The sequence below is a fragment of the Oryzias latipes genome, chromosome 19 (genome assembly GCF_053564925.1).
Source record: "Oryzias latipes strain Hd-rR chromosome 19, Olatipes_Hd-rR_3.1".
Classification (NCBI taxonomy): domain Eukaryota; kingdom Metazoa; phylum Chordata; class Actinopteri; order Beloniformes; family Adrianichthyidae; genus Oryzias; species Oryzias latipes.
In genome coordinates this window covers 16,040,686-16,065,336 of record NC_136255.1, presented here as the reverse complement: position 1 = coordinate 16,065,336, position 24,651 = coordinate 16,040,686, and the positions used below count along the sequence as shown (strand labels likewise).

Sequence of the window (24,651 nt, the reverse complement as noted above, 5' to 3'; positions counted from 1 at the left end):
CTTTATTACTAATTTGTTTTAATGTTAATGAACGTTAAGTTCTAAAACAAGTCCCAACACATGTTCTAGCTTTCAAAACACCTAAATCTTGAAAAAAAATCTAAGATTAGAATATAGATGGTACAAATGTTTGCAATTTGAATTTCTAAACCTGTCCCTTTTATCTTTCAAGAGCTTTTTAACTCCAAGTGCTCAAGCTTTTCCAGTTAAAAGAAAAAAAAAAAAGAAAAAAAGAAGAATAAAGCTCTCTAAGCCCAGACACATGTGGGGTTTTTTGTTGTGTTTTTGTTAACAATCTCAGCTTTTCCTCTTCTTCTGCTCCAAGATCTCTTCATAAACTGAACACAGCTGCTAAAGTGTTCCAGCAAGTGACACAAAATTATTGGTACAAGCCCAGTTTTACCCGTCGTGTTAAAAAAAAAAAAAAACAAGAAATAAAGTACAAGTTCTGGAAAACTTTAATCAGTCATAAAACTAAAACAAACATTGTAGTGTTTTATTATTGTCAAAGAGTTTTGGGAGTTCTTTGCACATGGCTGTGTATAGAATTGCCCAATGCAGGTTTGTTATCATTTTAACCAATATGAAAAGAAGTACAGCAATAATTGTGTTTATTTAGAAAATAGATATATCAGCTAAAATGGACCAAAAATGTTTGAAAACAATATAGTCTTTTGTAGTATTTTGCAAGTGCAATAAAATGTCATTGTTCAATTTCAAACGGAAAATGTGACATGTACTGTATGTAGAAAAACATTTTTGGTCTGATGTTATAAAATGTTTAAATGTTTTTTTGAAATATTTTACTACAATTCAGCAAACATCTAAAGAGAAAACCAAACAGAACCTAAATTCCAGTAATGGTTGGAAATTATCCAGGTTTCCAGGGTCCAACAGTATTTTCTCAGAGAAAACCCCCAAACAGATTCTTAGCCAGTTCCAAACCCAGGCATGTCCTAAACCCCAGACTGATCAGATCAGCGCAGATATTTGCATTGAATTCTTCTCCCTCATACAACCATTATGTTCCTAAAAGTCTCTCTCCAGACCTGTGTGTTTGAAGTTGCCTCACCTGCGATTTGATGGGCTGCTTGTTAAATTTTTCCATAATTTCTCTGATTCGTGACAAGTTGGGCCGGCCTATTTTGAAGTCACACCGGGTGGCGCCTATCTCATAGCCAACCTCGCACTTCTTACTGGCAGAAGCGTAGCCATGGGCTCTGGCTGTTACTTTGTACTCTCCAGGGTTTAACAAGCGCCAGTAGTCACCATCTGCAGCTGGAGAGAAATGCAAAAGCAAGTAAACAACATGCACTTCTGTGTCATAGGTTTCAATTGGTCAATGAGCACTTCTAATCTAATGTCTTTACTTTTTTTACATTCAAACATCATATTTTCTGCACTATAAGGCGCTCTTAAATGTCTTAACCTTTTTCAAAAAATGACAGTACGCCTTGTAATCTGGAGTGCCTTATAAATTGATTTATTCTAGTTGTGCTTACTGATGTCAAAGGAATTTTTGAGAGGTTCATGGCGCATTTGTAAAACATCAGTCAAGTTTGGGTGTTATTTTAAATGCGCTAACGTGGCTAACGTGTAACAATTTCGAACTGTTTTTATTTTTTTATTTTTTTTACCGTTAAGGTCGGAATCTAGCCACAGTAAAGTTTGTTTTATCTGTATCGGTCTGTATTTTGGTGCAAACAAGGTTGGGACTTACAGGTATTGTGAAAATGCTTACAGTGAGGCATATGAGTGTTTGAACACCCTGTGATTTTGCAAGCTCTTCCACTTAGAAATCATGGAGGGTTCTGACATTTTCATCTCATTGTGAGAGACATCTAAAAAAAATCTGGAAATCATATTGCATGATTTTTTAGGTATTTTATTTGTATGCTGCAAATAAGTATTTGAACACCTGAGAAAATGAATGTTAATATTTGGAACAATAGGCTTTGTTTGAGATTACACAGGTCGTACATTTCCTGTAGTTTTTCACCAGGTTTCTACACACTGCAGGAGGGATTTTGGCAGCCCACTCCTTCACACAGATCTTAGATCAGTCAGGTTTCTGAACTGTTGCTGAGAAACAGATTATTGAGACCCCTCTAAAGATTTTATATTGGGTTGAGGTTGGAGACTGGCTAGGCCACAACCTTTCCAGCCTTGTGAAAGTCTTCAATTTTGTTTCTGGTGTCTTTGGACAACTTTGGTTTTAGCCATGTTAGTAGTGAGAGTCTTACTGATTGTATGAGGTGGACAGGTGTCTTTATACAGCGAACAACCTCAAACAGGATAATAAGTGGAGTGGAGGTGGACTATTTAAATGCGGTCTTTGAGGGTCAAAATTCCAGCTGATAGACAGGTGTTTAAATGCTCATTTGCAGCAGTTGCATACAAAAAAAATATTTTAAAAAATAATATAATTTCCAGATTTTTTAGAATACGTCTCACACTAAGTGTGAGAACTGGCTAAATCACTGGGTTTTTCAATCACTTATTTGTCTCACTGTATGTGACTAGCACTTCTAACCTTGCTGGCGTGTAGCATTTAGAAAACAAATTCTACAGCCACCATGAACACAGTTAATATAGTCTGACAGACTTGTCTCCGACTCTTTTGTCTTGCTTAATGCACCTGTTAGTTCGTCTGCCTTCCATGACATAAGTTCAAAAATAGACCATTCGTTGATGGTGCGCCTTATTATTCGGTGCATCCTGTAGTGCACTAAATACTGTTCAAAAATTGTTTTACAAATATGAGCCGGTTGTGACATTTTTTACTTTTTTGGAAACCCAAAAATGTTGACTAGTAGAGTCAGAATTCACTACAATATACTTCTATGCAGGTAAGTGAATAAAGAAGTGCCCTCTGTTCTGAATCAGATACACTTTGGGTAAAAGGAAACATAGGAGCATTTTACTAAATAAAGGCCACCCAATTTGAGCAGGATTTAAATGTGGATTAATCAAGCCTTTAATGGTAATTTAACATTTTACCTGTGCGAACATCATGGTTGATGCCTTCCACAGATATGATGGCATTGGCTAGTCCACGACCTTGCAGGTCCCTCACAACACCTTTGATCCCACGGTGCACCTTTACACAGAACAAAAACTGTCAAAACTTTGCTTCTTTTCACAGCCAAAGATAGTTTATAAAATCCATCTCCTACAAAACATGCATAACAAGCTTAATTGTTTTTAATGCTAATAGAGACAGAGTCTGAATAAATCTGTATTTTGTAAAAATCAAGGTTTTCTTATCATTTATATTTTTTTACTATGATTTTTTTTGTCATTTCCATAAAAAATTTCAAAAACTTAACGTATAAGAAAAAAAAAAAGTTTTGTTTGTCATTTACTGCTGCATCACTCTTTTGTATTTTCTGTCTTGCATATGTGTTATTGCAGGGAATCCTTTGCCTCTATACCTGCTCCATGAAAACCAGAAGAGACTCTCGGTTGTTCTCCCACTCCTCCGGCAGCTCATTCTCATGAGGGAATTTGTCACAACCCACAAACATCGACAGCTCAAAGCAGTTGGTGTGCAAGTAGCTAAAATCATTCATACCTGCCAGGAGAAAAAAAAATCTGTTGGCAAACATCAACTCATAAATAAAAACTTCCCCAGAACTTGACACAACTGCAGTGATAATACATAGTTTTGAAGTTTGGGCTCTTTTCTTTCAAGAATTTTTGTCTTAAAAATGATGCTTTAGGTTGAAAAAATTATTTCAGTGCTAAAAACCAGTTTATTGCCTGGCAGGGAAATCCCACATAAAACTGGATCCCTTTCAAAACCCCCTGGCAGGTTTGGACACTAACTGCCAGCTGCAGTGTGCCATGATGCTCCGTTGATGGTGCCATCCTCCTTGGCGAAGTCTTCTGTGTGACAGACCCTTCGGCTAGCATCAGTCATCAGGCGGTGGGTGGACGCATAGGAGAAGGCCAGCCAGCGGAAGATGTGGTCATCGGGGGTGGGGGTCTGTTCCCTGGTCACCCCCGGGGAGCGAGTTCTGTCATACGGGAAGGTCACCACCAGCTCGCCTCCCTGGAGGTTACTACCCAACACAAAGGGCATTTTCTCCATCCATGCCATCAAAGCTCGCGTCTCCAAGGCAACCTACAGCAGGGGTACACAAGAGGCATGGATAATGCAATTAATGCGATCACCTCAGCTCTATGACGGTTAAATAAACTCCCTTACTGCAAAGCAAACAGACACAGACGGCAACGAATATTTTTTATTTTGAAGTGTGAATCCATTTTACCGGTGTCTTGTGTTTGCATGCATGAACAAGAATTCCCCCTGCTGTTGTGTCTGGTGTAATGAAACCAGTCCTCTTATCTCTAAGTAGTAGTTGAACCGATCTATGGGGCAAGCAGGGATACGTTTCACAGCTTTTTGAGCACAGATGGGAATCCCAGTATTACAGCTGCGGCTGCTATTCTGGGTGCTTGGTGTGACTCACCCATGGGTTTCAGCAACGTCAAAACACTCGTGAGGATGAGCTTTTTTTAGATTGCGGGGTATATTTGAGCTCACAGCCTTTTTCGTCACAGAGAGCAAACAAATCCGCTTCTCCCAAAATAGGCTGTGAGCCCTCGTGACTGCGTTACCCTTTTCATGCGGCTGACGGTCTTCGCTGTGCGTTGGCTCCTCTGAAGGAGGTGCGTGATGAGAACAAAATGAATTATCATGCAAAAGAACAATTGCAATAGAAACATACCATATAAAATGCAGAGATACGGGAAAATAGGCATAAGTAAACTTTGAAAAAAATATTATTAATAGTATTTCTACATGCGTTTTAGTAGCAACACAAATCCACAAAGCATGTGTGTCCAGACTAGATACCAAAGTATAAAGAATCTAATGGATAAACTGATATGGATATGGGGGGAAAAAAAAGGTATTGAGTAACAAGGACAGCGTTTAAGGCCTAAAAAAGTCGTGTATGTAATTTTATATGTGTATATATGTTTTTAGCAGGTCAAAGTGGTTTAAAGTTAAGTTTAAAGCGAAACAATCTAAAAAACAACAATAATAAAGCCACCACAATAAGCTGACAAAAGCTGAGCCTCGCTCCTCCAAATAAACATAAAAATAATGAGGTAAACAATATTATCAGTTGTCAAAACAACATCAGTTTTTGGTAATTGTTCCATTTAGTCCAGGGGTGTCAAACTCATTTTCACCGAGGGCCACATCAACAAAGTGGTTGTCCTTAAAGGGCCAGATATAACTTGTACATGTAACTAAATGTAATGAAAAATAAATGTAACTACTCCTTAATGTTGAATAACTCATTATTTATGTATTTATTATAACTTTTAAAGTGGCAGTTACAGTTGCATAGAAAACATATGTTTGCTTGTTACTTTAGCATAAATCCTTTTAAATTTGATTCTATCAGGTTAGGTTATATGGACAGTTTGAGTTCTAATGTATAGTCGCCCAGTCCGATCTTTCAAGTCCAATTCCCCCTAGATATGAATAAATACACACCAAATTTAATTTGTTATTCTAAGAAATTAAAAACTTTTATGCTCTCGCGGGCCACATCAAATGACATGGAGGGCCACATTTGGCCCCGGGCCTTGAGTTTGACACATGTGATTTAGCCGATGCCTAATGTAAATATTTGACTACAGTATTAATTTTACAATCTTATAATTTCTATTGAAATGATTTTTTCCTGATTTATATTTCTGTACATATTTGCTTGAACAAAAAAAAAATTTCGTCTGTATAAAGTTTACAATTATGCTTTTAGAATTATTTTTAATTTAACTGAAAAAATTACCTTTACGTTGTTTTTACTCATCAACTAGTAATATATTTGGAAAGTTAATTATTAAAAGTCAAATTAGTAAAAAATGTTGCCTGTTTAGTCTCAGATCTCGTAAAAAAGCCTTAGTTGATGATTTTCTTCCTAAAGAATCACTTTACAGGCAGGAACACAAAATGATAAAGTAAGAAACCAAAAGATAGACTCACTGAGGCGTTCTGTGACTGGTACCATTCTGGAATGGGGACATGGTGGTTGAACATTTTGCGAGGAATCAGTTTCTTGGCCTCTGCTTCCCACAGAACAGAGCTGAGATCAGGGAAGTTGTGGTGAATGTCAATTCCATTGTTGCTCCATCGACCCAGAGACCAGCCACTGAGCTCTGAACCCTGTCAGGAAAAAGTTGTAGGAAATTCCTGGATGTGAAAGTGTGAAGTTAACTGTGAGGGATCAAAGCCTTGTCTTGTGCATCGATTACTGTTGGTTGTGGTTCACTGGTGCAAAATTGGTTTTATTTCAGGAGTTTAGTTAGTCTAGTTTAAGCCACAAAGCATGTAAAATGACATAAAATAACAGCAGCCCATGTGTGCATTTATAGTTTATGTTCTGTGTCCGTGTGGATCATTCAAACTAATTTTCTAGCCTGCATCTGCACAAAGTGCAATTTCACAGCAGACGTGCCAATTAGGCAGATATGGAGCTGTTTTCACCACAGACTAGCTGCTGATGTGAGGTCACTAATGGCTGTCTTACAGACCTACCACTTCAAAGGCTTTCTCATAGCCATCGGGGTTGACAGACGGCAATAGATGGATTCTGGTCTCTTCCACCAGGTGACGTATTCGCTGGTTGCCGGACAGATACTCAAGACACATGAATTGCATCAGAAGGAGAAGCAGCTCCCGTCCCAGCACCTCGTTACCATGGGAACCAGCTGTGTAACGAAACTCTGGCTCACCTGGACAACAGCATCCCATCAAGGAAGAGGAAGGAGAAAAAAAGAGGTCAGATTTGCAGCTGCGATGAACTATGGTGGTGGAATCATCATAAAAGACCTCCACTCACCCACTTCATGTTCTCCTGGGTTGTCTGAGATCTCAAAGGCATACAGTTTAAGCCCCCCCTGAGACTTTCCTATGTTGTAAATGCGCGTGATGTTGGGGCACATTTCATTAACCACCTTCATGAGCTGCGGACAATAAATAAAAGGCATTAGGAAGAAAAAGTGCAAGCTAACAAACTGTATTAGTTATTTTTCATTGAAGTTCTGATAAGGTATTGGAAAAACTAAAAGGTATTTTTTAACCAGAGGAACAAAGTTTCTCACTCTGAAAACGGTGTTTCTGGTGTTTTAAAAATGTTTTTGTGGCATTTTTTTGATAATGGAGGACATATATAAAGAAAATTCAGAATAATAATGCATTTCTGCAAAATTGCAGTCCCACCCATAACTCACAGGAAAATTTCTAATTAACTAATGCCGTTCTGGAGAAACCATGTCCTACAAAACAACAGTTTTTTAAATTTGGGCTAAAAAAACCTTTAACATAATTAAAACCGCTGGGGATGTTTTTAAAATAGCTTTAAAAGATGAATTTGGCGGGTCTATGAAGTCAGTCTTAAGACCATATCTTTTAATTTGAAAGTTAATACAGTAACATTTTATCATTTTTTTCTGATTTAATGTAACTTTTTTACCATGCGGTTTAACTACCATGTGTTACGGTTTCTGTTTCTTTGCCCTTGTGCCTTGTTTCCTTTTTGTTCTGTGATGTTTTGAGTTTAACTTCCTGTTTTATTTTGTAGTGTTTCCTGGTTTGTTGTAGTTTTGAGTTTTACTTTGGTCCCCATCCTTCCTGAGTGTTTCCACCTGTGTCTCGTTTGTCTGTATGTATTCAAGTCTTGTCATTCCCTTCCTCCTGTGCTGGTCCATAGTATGTAAGTCTGCTCTCCCTGTTTCGAGTCTTTCGAGTGTTTAGTGTTTCAAGTTTCTAGCCTGCCGTATGCAGTGGTTTTGGTTTTGTGTCTTTAGTTTTGTTTATCAAAGCCCCCGTTCCCCTGCAACCTCCTGCCTCCTCTCCTTCTCTGCACCTGGGTACTCCCTGATCCGCTCCCGTGACACCAGGAAAACTAATACAATTGTTATTCAGTTGAATATGCTGCTATCCATGCATGTAAGCTGAGGACTTTGCTTATAAATCTAATCCAAAGTCAAATCATTTGTAAATATTTTAGTTTTAATAGATCATAAAGGGTTTTAAAACAAAAATTCGGCTCACAAAAATCAAATTTAGAGAAGTTTAAGTTCTTATGTAGTGCATGGAAGACATATTTGCTGGAAATAACAAAAACTTTAAAATTTATATCGAAGCCGTTGAGACTTTTGCTTAATTTAAGACAGATTTAGTATTTTATTTTCAAATATAATCCCAGTAACATTCAAAAATCTCCAAGAGCAGTTGTTGAGTGAAAGCAGCCATGTGTGCATCTGTTACTGAAGTCATTAGCCTGTCAGGTGTGATGGAGTTTTAATTAAGTCTAGGTTTACTCTTGACTTAACTAATCGAGTAAATCTCCGAACAAATGTCAGGTGTTGTGGATGGGTTAAAGAATTATAGACTGTGGTGAAATTTGTACTCTGTTTAATAAAGCATGTGGTTCCCTTAGTATAGCAGTGCAGTGGCTACACAATTACGGAGTCACTGCACAACGTTTTCTCTAAGAATTCTTATACTTCTGCAAGTATATTAGCTGAGCCAGTTAGGTTGATATTTCAGACAAACTGTGGATTTTGTGGTACAAGCACCAAATTTGGCATGGATGTACCTTTGGATCTCCTCTAGCAGAAAAACGTGTTAGCCAAGAGAAAAATCTGATTCTCTTAGATCCATACATTTTCAGTGCATAACTGACATATTTATTATCCCCTAAGAAACATCAATCTGAAAAGAAAGAGATAATATTTAAATCTGCTTTGCCTGAGGAGTCAAAGGAAGAAGAAGCACAATGACTGTCGTTATGTATAGTTAATGCAGCTTATCAGTCAAAGAAAGTGGGAAACGTTCTTTCTTCTAAAGTTCTTTTGGCTGCGTCAGCTTTTGTGACATCAATTCCCCAAAACAGCAATAATTTGGCTGTAGAAAGAACAACTTGTTTTTAAGGTGTTACCCCATAGGGTTGGATTCTTTTTTCTTGAGATGCCACCATGGGCTAAGCCAAGGAAATCTAACATGTCATGGTTTTAAAAAAAAAAAAAGAAGAGCTTTAGATTTATTTAAATTCCTTTCCTTCGAGAAGGTCAATTGAAGCTGGACACCCTGAATGAGACACATTTAACCCCTGCCAGAAAAAAAGTTTTATAAGGCAAAAGCAACTGTTTTAAAAGACAAAGTCCAATGACAACTGTTTGTAGCGTGTCCTTGTGGCATTTTTCTGATGGAGGACAAATATTTCAAAAATTAAGCTTAAAATTGCATTTCTGAGTATATCTTTAATCGAAGCATTATGAATTAGGGGCAAATGAAAAAATGCTGTTGAAAAAAGCTTGTAGCAGTGACAGAACAGTGACATACGGCTGGATAGCTCCCATATTGCTCGCCATTTTTGTTGCACTGCTAATGTTAGGTTGGGGTTGTGAAGAGCTAAACTAGCAGGAGAGAGTGTAAACAGACTGATGACAGGAAATGGCTGTTCGCTTACTGCATGCCATCCAGTCTTGCTCACAACCTGGAGGTGAATTTTTATTGAACTTCTGTCACTCTGCAGAAACTATGATCTATAAAAGACAGTTTTTCATTTAAATTTTGGCAAAAAAAAGGCATTATCACAATTGAAAGACCACTGGGAACGGTTTTATAATAGATCAAAAGATTATCGGAGTGGGATTTCATAAAAATTAGAGATTACCTGGAGAAGGTCTAACCTGGGAGGGGGCTTGGCAGCTCAACAGAGGGAGAATATTAGCTCACAGAAACATTCCAAAGCCTCTCCTGTACATCACTGCTGCTCAGGTGCATGTTGGACACTGACAAACACAGCTGTCCACAAACACAGCTGTCCACCACACAAACCTTCTGCTCATGACAAGTATATGAATAAATAATGATAAAACCCTGAAAAACCTCAATGGATCTTTATGCTGCTATGTGCACATGTTTCATTTGTTCTGCCATATGCCTCCTTTTTGTTAAGGACACACATTGACTGACATTAGCTTATGGTAATCATAACATTACTTATTTCATCTGTACTCTGCAGAAAAAAGTGGCGATAAGCATCCCAGAATAAGATGACCCACCTGCCTCATTTCTTTGTAGGTGTGATGCCTGAAGTCCAAGTCATCACTTGTTATGACTTCGTTGCGTCTGTGGTAATAATTGTTTGGATCTGTAATCAGATTTGCAACAGTTGTCAATATTCACAGATACTCAAAAAATTAAATAGTTTGTGGCATTTTGAAAGATCTGGGCAAAAGAAAAAGTTCAACATGATGAGTTGAGATTTTAAAACATTTAAAGGCATCATCTTACTTTTGAGGATGTCACTGTATTTTTTAGGATATTTGTTTTATGAGGTTTTTAGCACAAAACCAATAACTTATCTTTGCTGGACTACTTATTACATATTTTGTATTTTCAATTCAGAGCTTTTCAGACTTTTGTAACTTTCAGTGCTGAACCAAAGAGTGATGGTGTGTGCACATGACGTCAGGATGAGAAGCATGCATCACCTGGCATAGGGCAGCCTAGGATCTCCACTCTCATGCAGATGCTGCCGCTGGAAAACCAGGATTGAGGGTTGACTCTGATGTATCGAGCAACAACTGGTGTTGGGAAGATATTTAGAACGGGAATCTCTTTTTCTCTGTTGCTCCTGAATATCTACTGAGGCAAACACAGAAAAGAAAATGAACAAATTTACAGAACAAAGTTCATTTAAGACTCATATTCCATGAAGAAAAAGTTATACTTGTGATATTAAATGTTGCATGGAGTAAAAAAATAAAAGAAAAAGTGGAAAGAGGTGTCCATACACCTGAACAGTGTTTTTAAGCTATCATTTCCTCTGAAAGTCATTGTAAATTTCAACACCCAGTGTTAGAATCATCCTCCAAACCTTTCGATTGACCAGTAGAATAGTTTGACATTTGCCTAAAAGGGTGAGTGAGTGGGTGAGAGGGGGACTGGTAGCAGAATTTAAATTGCTGCCGGGGTTTAATCTCCCACACAGATGAAGTCACCGGCCAAAGGAGTGCGCAGTTTGTGAAACCTTCATTAAATCAGATGTGATCTGAGATAGGGAGCCGGAATTATGACTCAAATTTGAAAGAAGAAAAAAAAAAGAAAATCAGTAAAATTAGTAGTTTATTCGTAATCAGACTATAGACCAAAAATATCTGTGATTGTTCCGCTCTGCTGGATTTGGCTTCTGTTCGTTTAATTAGATCAAGTGCTCATGTAGAAATCCGAAAACGACACGGCTCTGACAGTGAGCCAGGATGAGTTCCCATCTGCTCCGGCATCTTTTGCATTTACCGCCTCACAGCTCATTAAGCCAGAGGATAAGCAGGCTTCTAAATGTCCCTCAGTAATAACACTTAAGCAGATATTACTTTTTTTGCTAAGTTTCAGATAAGTGGAGACGAAAACACACGACTCTCTGCAGAAAAACAAAGTGATCACGGTTCAATTTAATTGAGTGATAGTGAGTGCGGTTTGCTGTGGATGTCAGAGTTATTAGTGTCATGGTTTTCACTCACCAAGTCATCTGAGCCATTTTTGAGCGTCATCCAGGTATGACTATCGTTGCTGATCATAACTTTGTATGAGGTAACCCAGTCGCTCCTGTTAATATATAAAAAAAAAAAAACACAAGGTCAATCAACGAAAAGCATCTGGCTAAATTTAATGCAATGAAACACAAAGAACAGTCGTTTATTTTATTTGGAAAAATCAGGAAATGAAAATAATTTCTTTTTTTTCCTGACATTGTTTACTCTTAATGAAAAGTAAAATATGTTATAAGACTCTTTTTCTCTAAAAGCTATAGTATAGTCTGAATGGTATGTAAAAGGAAGTCAGAAATCATTTAAGAGTTTGAAACGTAAGAAATATAATTTTCCTTGTTCAACTAGGCTTTGTGAACTCATTTATTAATACATTTATAATAAAATTGTCCTCACTCAATGCCCATTTTATACGGTACACATGTCCAACTGACTGCTAACACAAATTTCCAATCAGCCAATAACATGGCAGCAACAAGACGATCTGCTGCAGCTCAAACCGAGTATTAGATTGAGGAAGAAAGGGGACTCAAGTAAATTTGAACGTGGCATGGTTGTTGGTGCCAGATGGGCTGGTCTGAATATTTCAGAAACTGCTGATCTAGTGGGATTTTCACCCACAACCATATCTAGGGTTTACAGAGAAGGGTCAGAAAAAAAGAGAACATATCCACTGAGCAGCAGTTCTGTGGGCAGGATAGCTTGTTGATACCAGAGCTCAGAGAAGAATGGCCAGACTGGTTCTGTCATGGTGCCTCTAGCAGTCTCTCCTCCCCCTCCCTTCTCTGCTCTACTGATTGGAACCAGCTGTGGACACTCACCTCATCTTCTACCAGCCTTCTTAAGGAGATCCAGCCCCAGAATTCATCACCAGTTCGTTGCTCCTAATGGTGCTGAAGTCTGGTCACCAAGTTAAGTCTGGTTTAATAGTTACCTTGAAACTTACCTCGCCTTGTCACTCCTCCTCAAGTTCTTCACCCCGAGTGTCCACCTGGAAATTCTCCTCTCCATGAGCTGCCATCTGAATTACTCCAGCCACGCTTACTCCATCCACACCATGTTCCAGCCTCGCTCTCTCCAGCCACACCACCACTCCGGCCAAGAATCACGACAGTCACGAAATCCTTTCGCCACGCTTCGTGTCCAGCTCCGACGCCATTGAAACATCGGCAAGACTGTTTACTCCGTTTACCATTATTCTACCCATGAACTCTTACTACGCCATTACCTTTCGACTCTGGAAAAATAAATCTGTTAACTATCTACTTTGCCTGAGTTTTGTACTGGGTTCCAGCATCTGGGTCTGCCACATCATACAAATCATGACAGAACGAACTGGCGATGAATGCTGGGGCTGGATGTCCTTAAGAAGGCTGGTAGAAGATGAGGTGAGTGTCCACAGCTGGTTCCAATCAGTAGAGCAGAGAAGGGAGGGGGAGGAGAGACTGCCAGAGGCACCATAACAGGTTCAATGCTATCATATCGTGATAGCATTGACATGCTGTCATGTCAATATGGACCAAACTCTCTGAGGAATGTTTCTAGTACCTTGTTGAATCTCTGCCATCAAGGATTAAGGCAGTTCTGAAGGCAAAAGGGGGTTCATCCCAATACTAGCAAGGTGTATCCAATAAAGTGGCCAATAAGTACATTTGATCAAAGATGAGGCATAAACTAACCACAACAATAAAATCTTGCTTATTAAAAACAACACTTGCTTGTAATCCAAAGAATGTAATAGCTTGTCACTATCTGAAAAGTCACACGAGACATTTTTTTTCCTCACTTAGGTTAAACCTGTAGTGATTATGCAATTTTGATTGAGGGATTTTACTTGTACACCAGTTTTTTATTCGTTTTGGATGAATTTCTTATTGTTATGGTGTTTACACCCATTATTTTGAAAGGTTTTGCACATTTGATTTGCCTTGATTGTGAAATGGGACATGTTTTGGTATGTTTTTGGATTTTACTAAACACACACACAATCGGACGACTTTCAACAACTTTAACAAAGAACAGTAGACTACCGAACAACACTGATATATTTTTACTTTTAATCTGTAACACATTAAAAAACAAGTGAAAAAAAATCTCAGACTGTGAAATTCTGTTCCCTTATTTGAGCAAGTTAGGGAGTGCAAAATCAAATTTAGCAGTTCCTCAAATTGACCACTAGAGGCAGAAACTTGAAGAAAACAATTTTATTTACTACCGTGTTAAAAGGTACAGCAAAATTAAACATATTTACAGCTTGGTGACCATTACATTTTTATTGAAAATAACTGAATCTTACGAAATATGTCCCGCCCATTATTTTGGAAAATTTCATACGACCACTTCCTTTTTGCCCGTCAGAAGTCTTTGAGTACTTCTAAGATTATCAGTTGGAGATTGTTCAGTTCTATATTTCTATGGCGTAAACAAGAAGTTCTCCAAAGTGACGGAGAAATCAAAGAAAAAAGTGGAAGAAACTTTATTTATAACACAGGGAGGTGAGAAAAATCAGCGATTAGGAAAGGAAGCATCATCTATGATTTAAGAATTCACTAATGGCTTACTAACCCAACATGCCATCAGGCGCCTTAGAACCAGAAGTTAAAACATAGCGTGGCAGTGACTGGTTTGCTTCTGGATAAAGATGTCAGAGCGGTGCTAGTCCAGCCTGGTTCGAATTCCCAGTTCTACTAATTAAAGCGATGTTGCAGACAGGAGCCCGGGAGCTGGCACTGCAGACAGTTTGCATGCCCTGCAGAGCTAATTGCAGAGAAATCTTGTCTCAAGCCTTGTTGTCTTCTGCAACTTTTACATAGTGCTGGCCTTGAAGGCAAATCATAAATACAGCCTATTAAAGAACCTTTCCTTTCTCTCAAACTGTATTGCAGCTTACAACCCAGGAGTGGGCAAATTAAAAAGCATAAAGGCCAGAAATTGTTGAATATCATTGCCGATCCAGCTGCAAAGATGGTTGAGGAAAATGTAGACATCTGCAGCATTTAGTGAGCAAATGATTCCCACAACCAAATTTATTTGTATTCATTTTATTTTACGAGTTTTTCACTTTTTGTTAAGATTACATTTTTTTATTTATTAAACTACTATATAATTGAAATGACTCTGTTTCTCTGTTAGACAGTTTACCATCACAAATGTAGCAGCTAAGTATTGCATTTGATTGATTAATTCCTGACAAATTTCACTATAGCCTTTTTGTATTATATTATATTATTTGTATTATTTAAGAGCCTCGATGTTCGTCGGTAAAAAAATGGACTCTCACAAATGAATTTGGCATACCCTGGCCTTTCAATTGATTCACCTAATGGATGGTTAATAAAATGCGAAGCAAAAGTTAACGGCTTTATGACCTCCATTAATCATTATTCAAGTGCTTCTGATTTAAAGTGCTATTAAAAAGACATTTTCATGATATAATTTAGGAATGGCAGAGATACATCTGACAAAAAAACTGTTTGTTTGTTCAAACCTGTCACAGCTTGAACATGTCTAAACACTATGATTTTATTTATTTATTCTTTGTCTATATGCAGGAGTTTTTAAACCTAAATCTCATCTTGATACCTCCATGGAAAAATCAAAGTAATCCTATGGTGAGACACTTCAAAGTGATGCAGAAAAAAATTAGACTTGGAATTTAAATTCAGCTCTTTTATTGCAGGAACCACAACTCCCTGTCTGGATCAATGTCACTGGCACAACACTCAAAAATAGAAATATGCTTTAAACCGCTGCTATTCAAACACATTAAAGTTAGATATTAAAAATGACTCACAGTACAAGATGACACATTTTATCTTGAAAATAAGTTACTGAGACAAAAGCTGCTATAGTCCATAACACAGTAAACCTTTTATTGATTTGTCTCTTTACTTGACAAAAAGAGATTAATCTTCTTTAAAACCAAAAAGTTTTCTGTAAATCTCAAAATGGATACATTTAGTAGAAAATAGATTAAAAAAACTTTGGTCTCAATCAAGCAAAACTAACCTTTTTTTCCATGTTAATCATCATAGCTTTAATTACATCAATGAATGAATAAATGTGGGGTTTTCAATCCATGAATCCACCCAGTTGTTTTTTTTTAAAGGCATCAGAATAGAGCGGAAATCTGTTGACCTGGAATGATATCTGCCCTTTTTTTAACATGTACAGTTTCAAGCATGATGTGTGAACTTAGAACACCACTTGGAGGCACACTAGAGCAGCTTGTGTAAAACTACATAAGTAGCCTTGTTAAAATATTGTAAAGCATAAGCATAAGTGAAAGTTCTGAAACATACAAGGGAGCTTTGAGTTCAAACTATTGCTGAAACATGGTGGGAATATAAGACTGTGTCATGAGTTTGCAAAGCGTACCATACTTATAATAGATATTAGTTATTAGACAAACAATGTATAAAAACAAAACAATCCACCTATGCCTTTTTTTTCTTTCAACAAAAATCTCAAAACTTTAAATTCTACTCTACATTAATTTATTGATGAAGTTGCCTATTAGAAAATATGAAAGGGACAACCTGTTGTGCATTTGCATTTTATTTAGGTGTAAGATATTTCAGCAAATCAAATCAAAATCTGGGAAATTGTAAAACCTCTCTGTATTTATTTTGCAGTCTAATTTTCTACATTTTAATAGAAAAAAAGTTAACTTTTTGAAAATGTTGTTCTCATCTGTGTGTTTTCAAATGTTTTGATATTTCTATTATTCTGACATATATCTGCACTCAGATTTCAAGCAGTGTCCAGTGTTTGGATTGTATTAATAATATTAGAATTTGCAACTTCTTTATTAACTATGATTTTTTTTTATTAACATGAACTACTCCAGTTTTAGAACAAATTTTTAGTCCTAAAGGAATGGCATAGACGCGTATTGCATTCAATTAATCTCTAGAACAAAATGTGTAAAAAAGGGCATGAAGGGATTATTTTATTAATGTATTTGTCCACAAATTAAATATATAACAAACCAGATAGAAGAGGCAAAAAGGCGGAAAATCTCATTTAACATTTACTCTCTATGCATGCATGCCTGCTGGCTGCATACTCACGACCAAAGAGAGTTCCTCCCTTGTGTGATGACCCCAGTAAACTTGGTCAGCCTCCTGGCATCCACCTCAAACCACTGAAGAGGGTCATCTCTCCCCGCACACCAGGCACCATCATAAAGATCATCTTCATAAAGGCCAGCCTGCCGACAAAAACAGCCAAAAAGATCATGAATTGAGCACACAACCTCTTTTTAGCAGAAAATACGGGGAAAAAAAAGGCAAACCCAGAGGGAGTTATTGGAAATTTTAAGACCCGCTCCAATAAGAATCTATTTTGGGTGTTTTTAGCATTTGTTGTGGCATATATTAAGACATATATTAAGGAATTTAGCGCAAAATTCAATTTTTGAATATTTCTTTATTAAAATCGTTGTGACTGGAGCAGATGGAAAAAAATGGTGTTTGAAAAACGTGTAAGTGTGACATAGAAGCTACTACAGCATGCCACAAGCTCCCTGCTCTGCTCCATTCTGATGCATCCACTTGTAGACAACTAGATCCATGTGTGTCTTTGTTTTCCACGTCCGAACTGGAATCTGGCTCAAAACTGTACAGCTGGATAGCTCCAATATTGCTTGCCATTTTTGCTGCACCAGTAATGTTAAGTTGGGGTTGTGAAGGGCTGTAAGCTAGTGAAAGAGCATCTAAACAAATGGATGATAGGAAGGGGACGGGTACTCCGTGCTAATAGTTCTGCCCACAACTCAGAGGCAAATTTCTAATGAACTCCTGCTACTCTGCAAAAACTATGTCCTAGAACTTGATATGGGTTTTTTGATTTGGGCTGAAAACAGCATAATTGTAATTAAAAGACCACTGGGAAGGATCAGAGTGGGACTTCAAACCTCTTAACCTTGAAGCAGCTGGATAAAAGCATTGCATTTCTCAACAACATTAAACTGCATATGTAGACATAAAGTTTTTGGAAAAATTTTCTTGAAATAAGCCATGATCAAGAACAAACAAGCAAGAAAAATGACTACATGAGGAACAGACATAAATCCAAAGCACACGTTTCAAACAGGCTCCATCCATAAGACAATCCACCAGTCTTTCCAACTAACAACGCTTCCTCACTGTTGGAACCACTTGAAGAACATTTTTGACACTGGCTCTGTCCAACAACAGGAAAAGGATTACGATGCTTTTCTTTAAAGCATGAACTGCACCAGCTGATGCTGCTGGCTCAGAGCGGGACGCTGACAGGCCACACGTTGCTTATCTGATTCATCCAAGCTCAAATATTATAATGATGCACTGCACTTTGTGAATAATTCCAGCTCCTTATCAAAACAGATGGAAATCTTTGGAAGTACATTGTATATTTTACACAGTTGAGCACAGAAAGCTTGGGAAAAAAAAGTAAGAATAGAAAGATCTTCCCTGACATCATCAAAGACAACTTTTATTGACAGTTGTCAACCTCACAAATTGTTGAGACTCTGGTTAATGCATTTTCCCTGGCTGAACATTGATCGGCACAGTTTGCAAACTGTTTTACTCAAGATGAGCCTGTTAAGTGTTCTGCTTTTATGTCAGCCGTCAGTCTATCCCAAAAACTGAACGACAAATCAAACAAGCCAGAGGTTTTGGCTTTGTGACTTCTTTTACTGCTGATTGATATCCAGATGCAGACCGTGGGACTGTCTGTGTGCACTCACTCACACACAAATCTGGCTTTCACAGTCAAGGATTTTCTGTAGATGTGAATGCTTTTTTTCCCGGAAAAACAGCTTTCACCTACATATAGCGCGAAAACGGAAAGTTTTGCAGCGTTAAAGGGTTACGGTTTTTTCCCCACTAATCAATCAATGAATATCATTATCACTGACAAAGTAAAGCCAGGGTTTTGGAGAATTTTCTAGTAATGGAGACTCAGTTTTTCCTAGGAATTATCTGATGAGGCTGGCACTTCTTTAGTTTGGAAAATTCACTTTAGGCCAGAGATATTTTAGCTGAAAGGAGCTGGAAAGCATTCATGCGCGACCATGTTTGGATTTCTTCAGACATCTGAGTTCACATTTTAACTTTTGTGCATCAGTCAGGATTTTTTTCCTTCAAGTAGACTTTGTTTATCTTGCTTTTTTAGCCTGTACATGCTAAAATCAAGCAAGAATTCATTTTTGTTTAGTTTCCAACATTTGTTTTGGGAAATCACCCATGACCCTCTTCATGATGCTACCAAATCAAGAAAGCTTTTGTGATTGATCTATCCTCCTTTTATATTAGTTCAACCCTGTGAGAAAAACTCTGGATCTACACCCAACATGAATGTTAGCAAAAGGCAAAAGTCTTATGATGATTCCAATCTTCTCCATTTTAAACGTAGTGGTGGCTACTGCTTCAGAATCCCAAATCATAGTTATGGAAAAGCTTTTTCAGAAGGCTCATTACAAATTGTCTCACAGCTAAATTCTTCCTCTTACTTGCAATACAACTTATTACATTAATGTGACAATTTTCCCATGATAATTTTTATAAAAAGTTTTTTTTTGTTTCTCAAATAAAATAAATACATTCTAAACTCTGTCAGATATTTGCATTGGTAAAATACTCAATACCCTTTGGTTGTGTGCATTGATTGTGTATGAGTACTGCACTGAGTGTGACGTCACCCATGGCAAATGATTTACTTCTGGCTCTACTTATTAGAAGTCAATTCAGTCCCCAGTGTTGCGGTACAGATGTCACCATTTGCAGTCAGATGATGTCAGTAAGTAGTGATTGGTCTGAATCATTCTGAATCATATTTTTATGACAAACGCCAGTCAGGAGTGAGCTTCTTGGAAATCCGCACAACTACCACTAACACACAATCAATCAAACGTTTCGAATGTTATTTGAAAAAGGTACCAGAAGTCTATAGGATTTTGGCTTCTTGGAACGTGAGGGGAAGACGCCACTCAGTCCAGTTCTATATTCAGTCAAAGGGGGTGTTCATTTTCTCATATTTCTTTTTTGAATCACTCGATTTGGGGCACACACAAAACTTAAAAAATAAGTTAAACTTCTTTGGCACAGATCTGATCCTTTCTGCCTCTTTATTCATTCTTTATTCTTCCTTGTTTTCCCACAACCTCTGCATCAACACACAATAAAGGTTCATTATACCCCAGAAAGCAAAAGCCTTTGTTTTGCCTGTGGGTTTCATTAACTGTGTTGGATTTGGAGCAACTCAGTTCGGTGAGGATAAGGTTTGCAGTGAGCTGTGTGCAGGCTAATTCCCTCAAAGAGCAGGAAATACCCCGGCTTCCAGATCTTCCTCGTTGGTCTGGAAAGGTGGTCCTGAATTGATTCAGTAATCTATCACCGTCTGCATTCATTTAACCTTGGTGACAGAAGATGTGTGTTTCCATCAATATCATGCTGCTAAGACATAATATTGAGCTGGAAGTCATATTAACTGTGGATTTCCCACTGATATTATTTTGAAAGTAGACATTTTAGAACATTGAAGCTTCCAATAGCCTAAGGTTTGATGCGTGCCTCTACGTATCCGGAAAACCTGCCAGCAGTTTGCATTCCTGTCTCACCTGAATGTTGAGGCGACCTCTGTGTGCACCGAGGCCGTAGCGCTTCGTAGACGAAGCATGAAGCTGGAAATCATCAATCTTCAGCGATTCCAATCCCATAGGAGGGCATTCTAGGTAAGGATAAAGACAAATTGCCCTGTGATGATAGTTTAATGTGATGTGAATTATAGTTTATTAGGATACTGTTTTGTCCATCACACAAATCTTGCATCAGGATAAGTACATATGTTAATAGCTTTACTAAATGGCAACACACATTTTTATGTTCAGATGGGTAAAAACAAGTTGTTTCCATCAGGAAATTATTTATTTTTTTCAAAATAAACCAAAGTTTAGGTTAAAAATAGAGGACTTCTGTTTAGATCAACTCAATTTTTTATTATTCTTATTAATCCAATATAACTAACAACTATTCATATATTTGAAATGTTCATTTCTGAGGCCCCTATCTCATTAGCATGACCCAAACCTTTCTTAAAAATCCATTTGATATAACTTGGTCAATGTCTTCTACCCTGTAGTTCATCATCATTCCACTAGGGGCAGTAGAAGAGCTTTTACCGCTTATTCCACGAAATCTCAAAAACACTTTTGGCATGACAGATTTGGCTAATTTAAAAAAATTTATGGTGAGACTAACTCTTATAATAGTTATTTTTGAAATGACTATTTACTGTATTAAAATAATGCAAAATATATTTATAATTAAGTCTTTATAATACAGTTACACCGTGTTAAAAATGTGTGGATGGCGTTTGAGACAGTGTGTAAATAAGGTGCTCTTCTGACACTCACGTCTTATACAGTGTTAAATTCCCAAGAAAAAAGAAAAGAAGTTAAATCTGTAGAGAAGAAGTTTTAGAAATTAAATGTTTGAATCCCAAAAAGGTTTGCCATGGGTAAGAAATTATAACTGTGTACTGTGAGCTTTTTTTAAAAATACAGAAATAAGCAAAAAGGTTTCCTGTTGTAATTTGACCCAACACCAGGAAATGTAATTACTGTCCATCATTACGCTGCATCACTAGCTGAGAAAAAGGAACATGTCATCAGCAGACCATTTAGGTGCAACAGCTTCCAGGTTTGCGTCTGAGTAAGATTATTTCTGAGTTAATATTATTTATATTACACACAGATTTATAGGATCTGGTTTTCTTGGAAAATTTGGATTAGTTTATATATTTATCTGATTTAAAATATTTCTCAAAATAAAAGCTACTTGCTGTTCACTAAATATGCCCATAATGTTTTCCAACAATACAATCCCCAGGGCAGGAAAGAGACCAACAAAATTGACTTTCTTCTGTCGCTCATCTTTCATTGAGGTTTACGTTTTCAAAAGAAAAACATTCCAAAGCGCTAAAAGCGACATCTCAAACTAATGCTTGAAGGTGTTCTGCAGTCCTTTGTTCCATGATGGCTGAGGACACTGTAGCTTCAAAACAACTCCAACATGGCTGGAGGGAGTTGGACTCTAAACAGATGTCTGCAATTAAGTGATTGCAGACGTCTGAGATGTTGTTCATTTAGCAAGTCTTTGTGTAAGATTTTCTCCCATCATTTCATATGCCACCTAATGAGGTTGCAGCAGGAAAAATAAAGGATGATGTGTAAACAAGGCCCCCTGTCTTTCCTTTTTAGAGGGGCTGCTTTGGTTATTCAAGGTTTTTTTTTTTTTGGTTCTTTCTGACTTTTTGATTAAAAGCTCAATAAAAACAACTATTTGGATCAAATTTGAATTATTTGATTTATTTTTGATGAATCTTAAAGGAAAGTTAAAAATTATTGTAGGGACAAAGTTTCAACATTTGCATCCTATTTGAGAAGCGTTCCTCCTGACATGTGATGTAAAAGATGAGTGCCTTCAGGCTCATATCAAGCTTTCAAACATCCTGTATCCTGCTTTTTATCGGACTGAGTTCCAGGCCAGGAAAGGACCCCATGCTGCACCCACCCTCTTCACATCTGATAGTTTTATTCCCGGTTTTATTATGAGGACAGGTTGAATCCTCCACAGTGATCTGAGCTGCAGATGTGCTCCATAAAAACATCAAAAACAGAACCGACCCAAACTCTGAGAGACTGTGGTGTGCAGCACACATGGTGATTTGACGGGATGAATAAATATGATGTCATGAAATAAAAAATAATTCAACTTAAGGATTTAGAATTTTAAACTTAAACAATCATGAGAGGACACTTTTAGAACGTTTTAACGGTTCTCCTCCTAATACATGGTTAAAGGCAAGGATGATGTCAGGGTTATGACTTTTCCCTTAATAAAGAGAAGAACCACACAGGAGATGAGAATTTTTGTCAGACTCCTGCAGAAGGAGAATCAGTCTGTCACAGCGCGAACTGTCACAGAGGAGTTCTGCCTTCCTAGTGCATGGAGCCTCTTTTTTTATTGAAACCTGAAGGTTGCAGACATGATCATGGATAATTTAATCAGGAACAACAGGAACATCATATTCTTGTATAATATGAACTTTTCAGGTCGTTGTTTTCTTACTGAAAGATAGAACTGAGACAATCATATCATGGTGATAATATTGTGTAAGCAAATTATTATTACGTAACTTAAACAGATGATCTAAAGTAAAACTTGTTTTTGAATCTGTTTCCTTAAAAAAAGTGTGTAAACCTGCTCATCTTCATGAAAATTCATCCTTTTTTTTACAGAAACCATAGCACTTTCAGAGTACCAACCATTCTCACAAAGAGCCCTAATTGGCTGTGATCTTAGGACCTCATGCATCAAAATAAGAGATATTTATGTGCATGGAGGAAATCCTTTCATAAATTCTGGACAACCCAACTTAAAAACATGCAGGCAAGCTGGATCTACTTAACTGTTTCCAGAGGTAAACTTGGAGATGTGGTCAGATCTTTATTTTAGAGGTTTAACTTGATGCTTTCCTCAGCTTTTAGTGGTTAACTGCTATTAAGGAGAAAGCAAAAGGATACAATTCTACATTACAAAATACATGAAGTTTGGAAAAATTGTGGTTTGGCAGAAAGTAGACCTTTCAATACCACAAACCCCAGTTTTTGTTTTTTTCAATTCTGACAAGTGTCACTAGTTTCTCAAAAGTTCATCATTCAGGAACAGCTCAGCAGGTTGTTCTTATTGGTTCAGGTTTTGCTTTAGTAGCAAACTGACTTCTTAAATAAAACTTTAGTAAACATTGACCAGGGAGATTTTTTGCTGCACTCCACCACGTGGACGTTCACTTGCTTCCCTCTCATGTGCTTCAGCGCCTCCCTATGATTTATGCAGTCCATGGGGCTTTAATCTGCAGACCACACAGACACATGAATTTGGGCACATGGGTGAAGCTGTGAAGCCATTTTAAGATGTTTTTCACTAAAGGTTTTGTTTTTCCACACATTTTTGTTCTTGACCTGTAGTTTCTGTGAGTTTATGAAAAACACAAATGTATACTTTTTTTTTGCACTGATAGAAAAAAGAACTCGAGTAAGTTTTAGGTTTAAAAGGTACATTTGTAACATTTTGTAAAGGAGTTTTTAAAAACTCCAATCATATCTTAAAAATGACATTGAGATTATCTATATACATATTGCATAGCTTTACATTTGACAAAGTTTGTGGAATTTACCAAAGAAATGTTTATGCTTTTACCTGATTTCGTGTCTGTTGGGGTTTTATTGGCCTTCTTGGTGCTTTGTGGTGTCCTTTCTTTGGAAATCTTTGCAGGAATTTGTCTTTCTTGTTCATGCTCACCTGGCTTTGAAGAAGCAGTCTTCTCCAACTCGTGAACCTGATTGAATGTTTTTCTTGTCAGCAGCTCCTGCACATTGTAATCCTCATCTGCACCAACAGAGCCAAGCTGAAGGTCCGCAAAACCCACAAGGAGTACAAGTAGAGCCAGGGGGGTCAGAAAGCTGGGGCTTTGCCTTGTCATGGCCCGGAGAGGAGGATTAACTCCAGCTGGAAGACCCGATGCAGTCTCCTGAGGAGCCTGCTTCTGCTGCTGCTGCAAAGACTGCGTCCCATCAACTGCTCTCCTGCCTCTGCGTTCTCACTCCAACACAAAGAGTTCACAAAGTTGTCAGAGCACTCCAAGTCACTGACGAAAGCAGCAGAGCCAGAGGGTCCACGGATGCGTCAGTCTGGGAACACAACACTGTGAGGGGAGGGAGAAACAACAAGAGCGGGAGCTGACGGAGCAAGGCAGGCAGGTGGCACAAACTTTTGGATCATTTCTGCCTCTACATATAAATCTTTCTCCCCAAAAAAATTCTGTTTTTCTTTTTTAATCTCTTAACACTTTGGCGTGGTGTACTTTTTGGAACTCAATAATTCATGTTGATCACTTTTATCTGAAAGTAATATCTAAAGTCAGGAGTGTGTTCCTGCACAGTTCACTGAGGCTGCAGTCCAAAAAAGCTCTTCGTGAGGTATTGGGACATGTTTCAACAATGAGCAATGTGTATATGCTCAT

The 24,651-nt window shown here is 37.6% G+C and overlaps 1 protein-coding gene across 1 annotated transcript; it reads right to left on the bottom strand.

Annotated features, from left to right (window-relative positions):
* Positions 1-435: 435 nt before the first annotated feature.
* On the bottom strand, positions 436-24,345 carry cpxm2 (carboxypeptidase X (M14 family), member 2). Its single transcript, XM_004080563.5, has 13 exons — positions 23,829-24,345; positions 20,186-20,295; positions 16,653-16,792; positions 11,554-11,638; positions 10,525-10,675; positions 10,093-10,181; positions 6,861-6,984; positions 6,557-6,753; positions 6,005-6,184; positions 3,829-4,126; positions 3,435-3,574; positions 3,001-3,100; positions 436-1,278 (listed from the first exon to the last, which is right to left on the bottom strand). Exons 1-13 carry the CDS (start codon positions 24,109-24,111, stop codon positions 1,022-1,024), a joined length of 2,154 nt encoding a protein of 717 aa, XP_004080611.1. The 5' UTR covers positions 24,112-24,345; the 3' UTR covers positions 436-1,021.
* Between the last annotated feature and the right edge of the window lie 306 nt (positions 24,346-24,651).

Coding starts and splice junctions, on each gene's coding strand:
- cpxm2 (XM_004080563.5), bottom strand. CDS start 24,111: ATGACAAGGCAAAGCCCCAGCTTTCTGACCCCCCTGGCTCTACTTGTA. Junction 16,793..20,185: donor GAGGTCGCCTCAACATTCAG/GTGAGACAGGAA, acceptor TTTTGTCGGCAG/GCTGGCCTTTATGAAGATGA. Junction 6,985..10,092: donor CCTACAAAGAAATGAGGCAG/GTGGGTCATCTT, acceptor TATTGTCCGCAG/CTCATGAAGGTGGTTAATGA.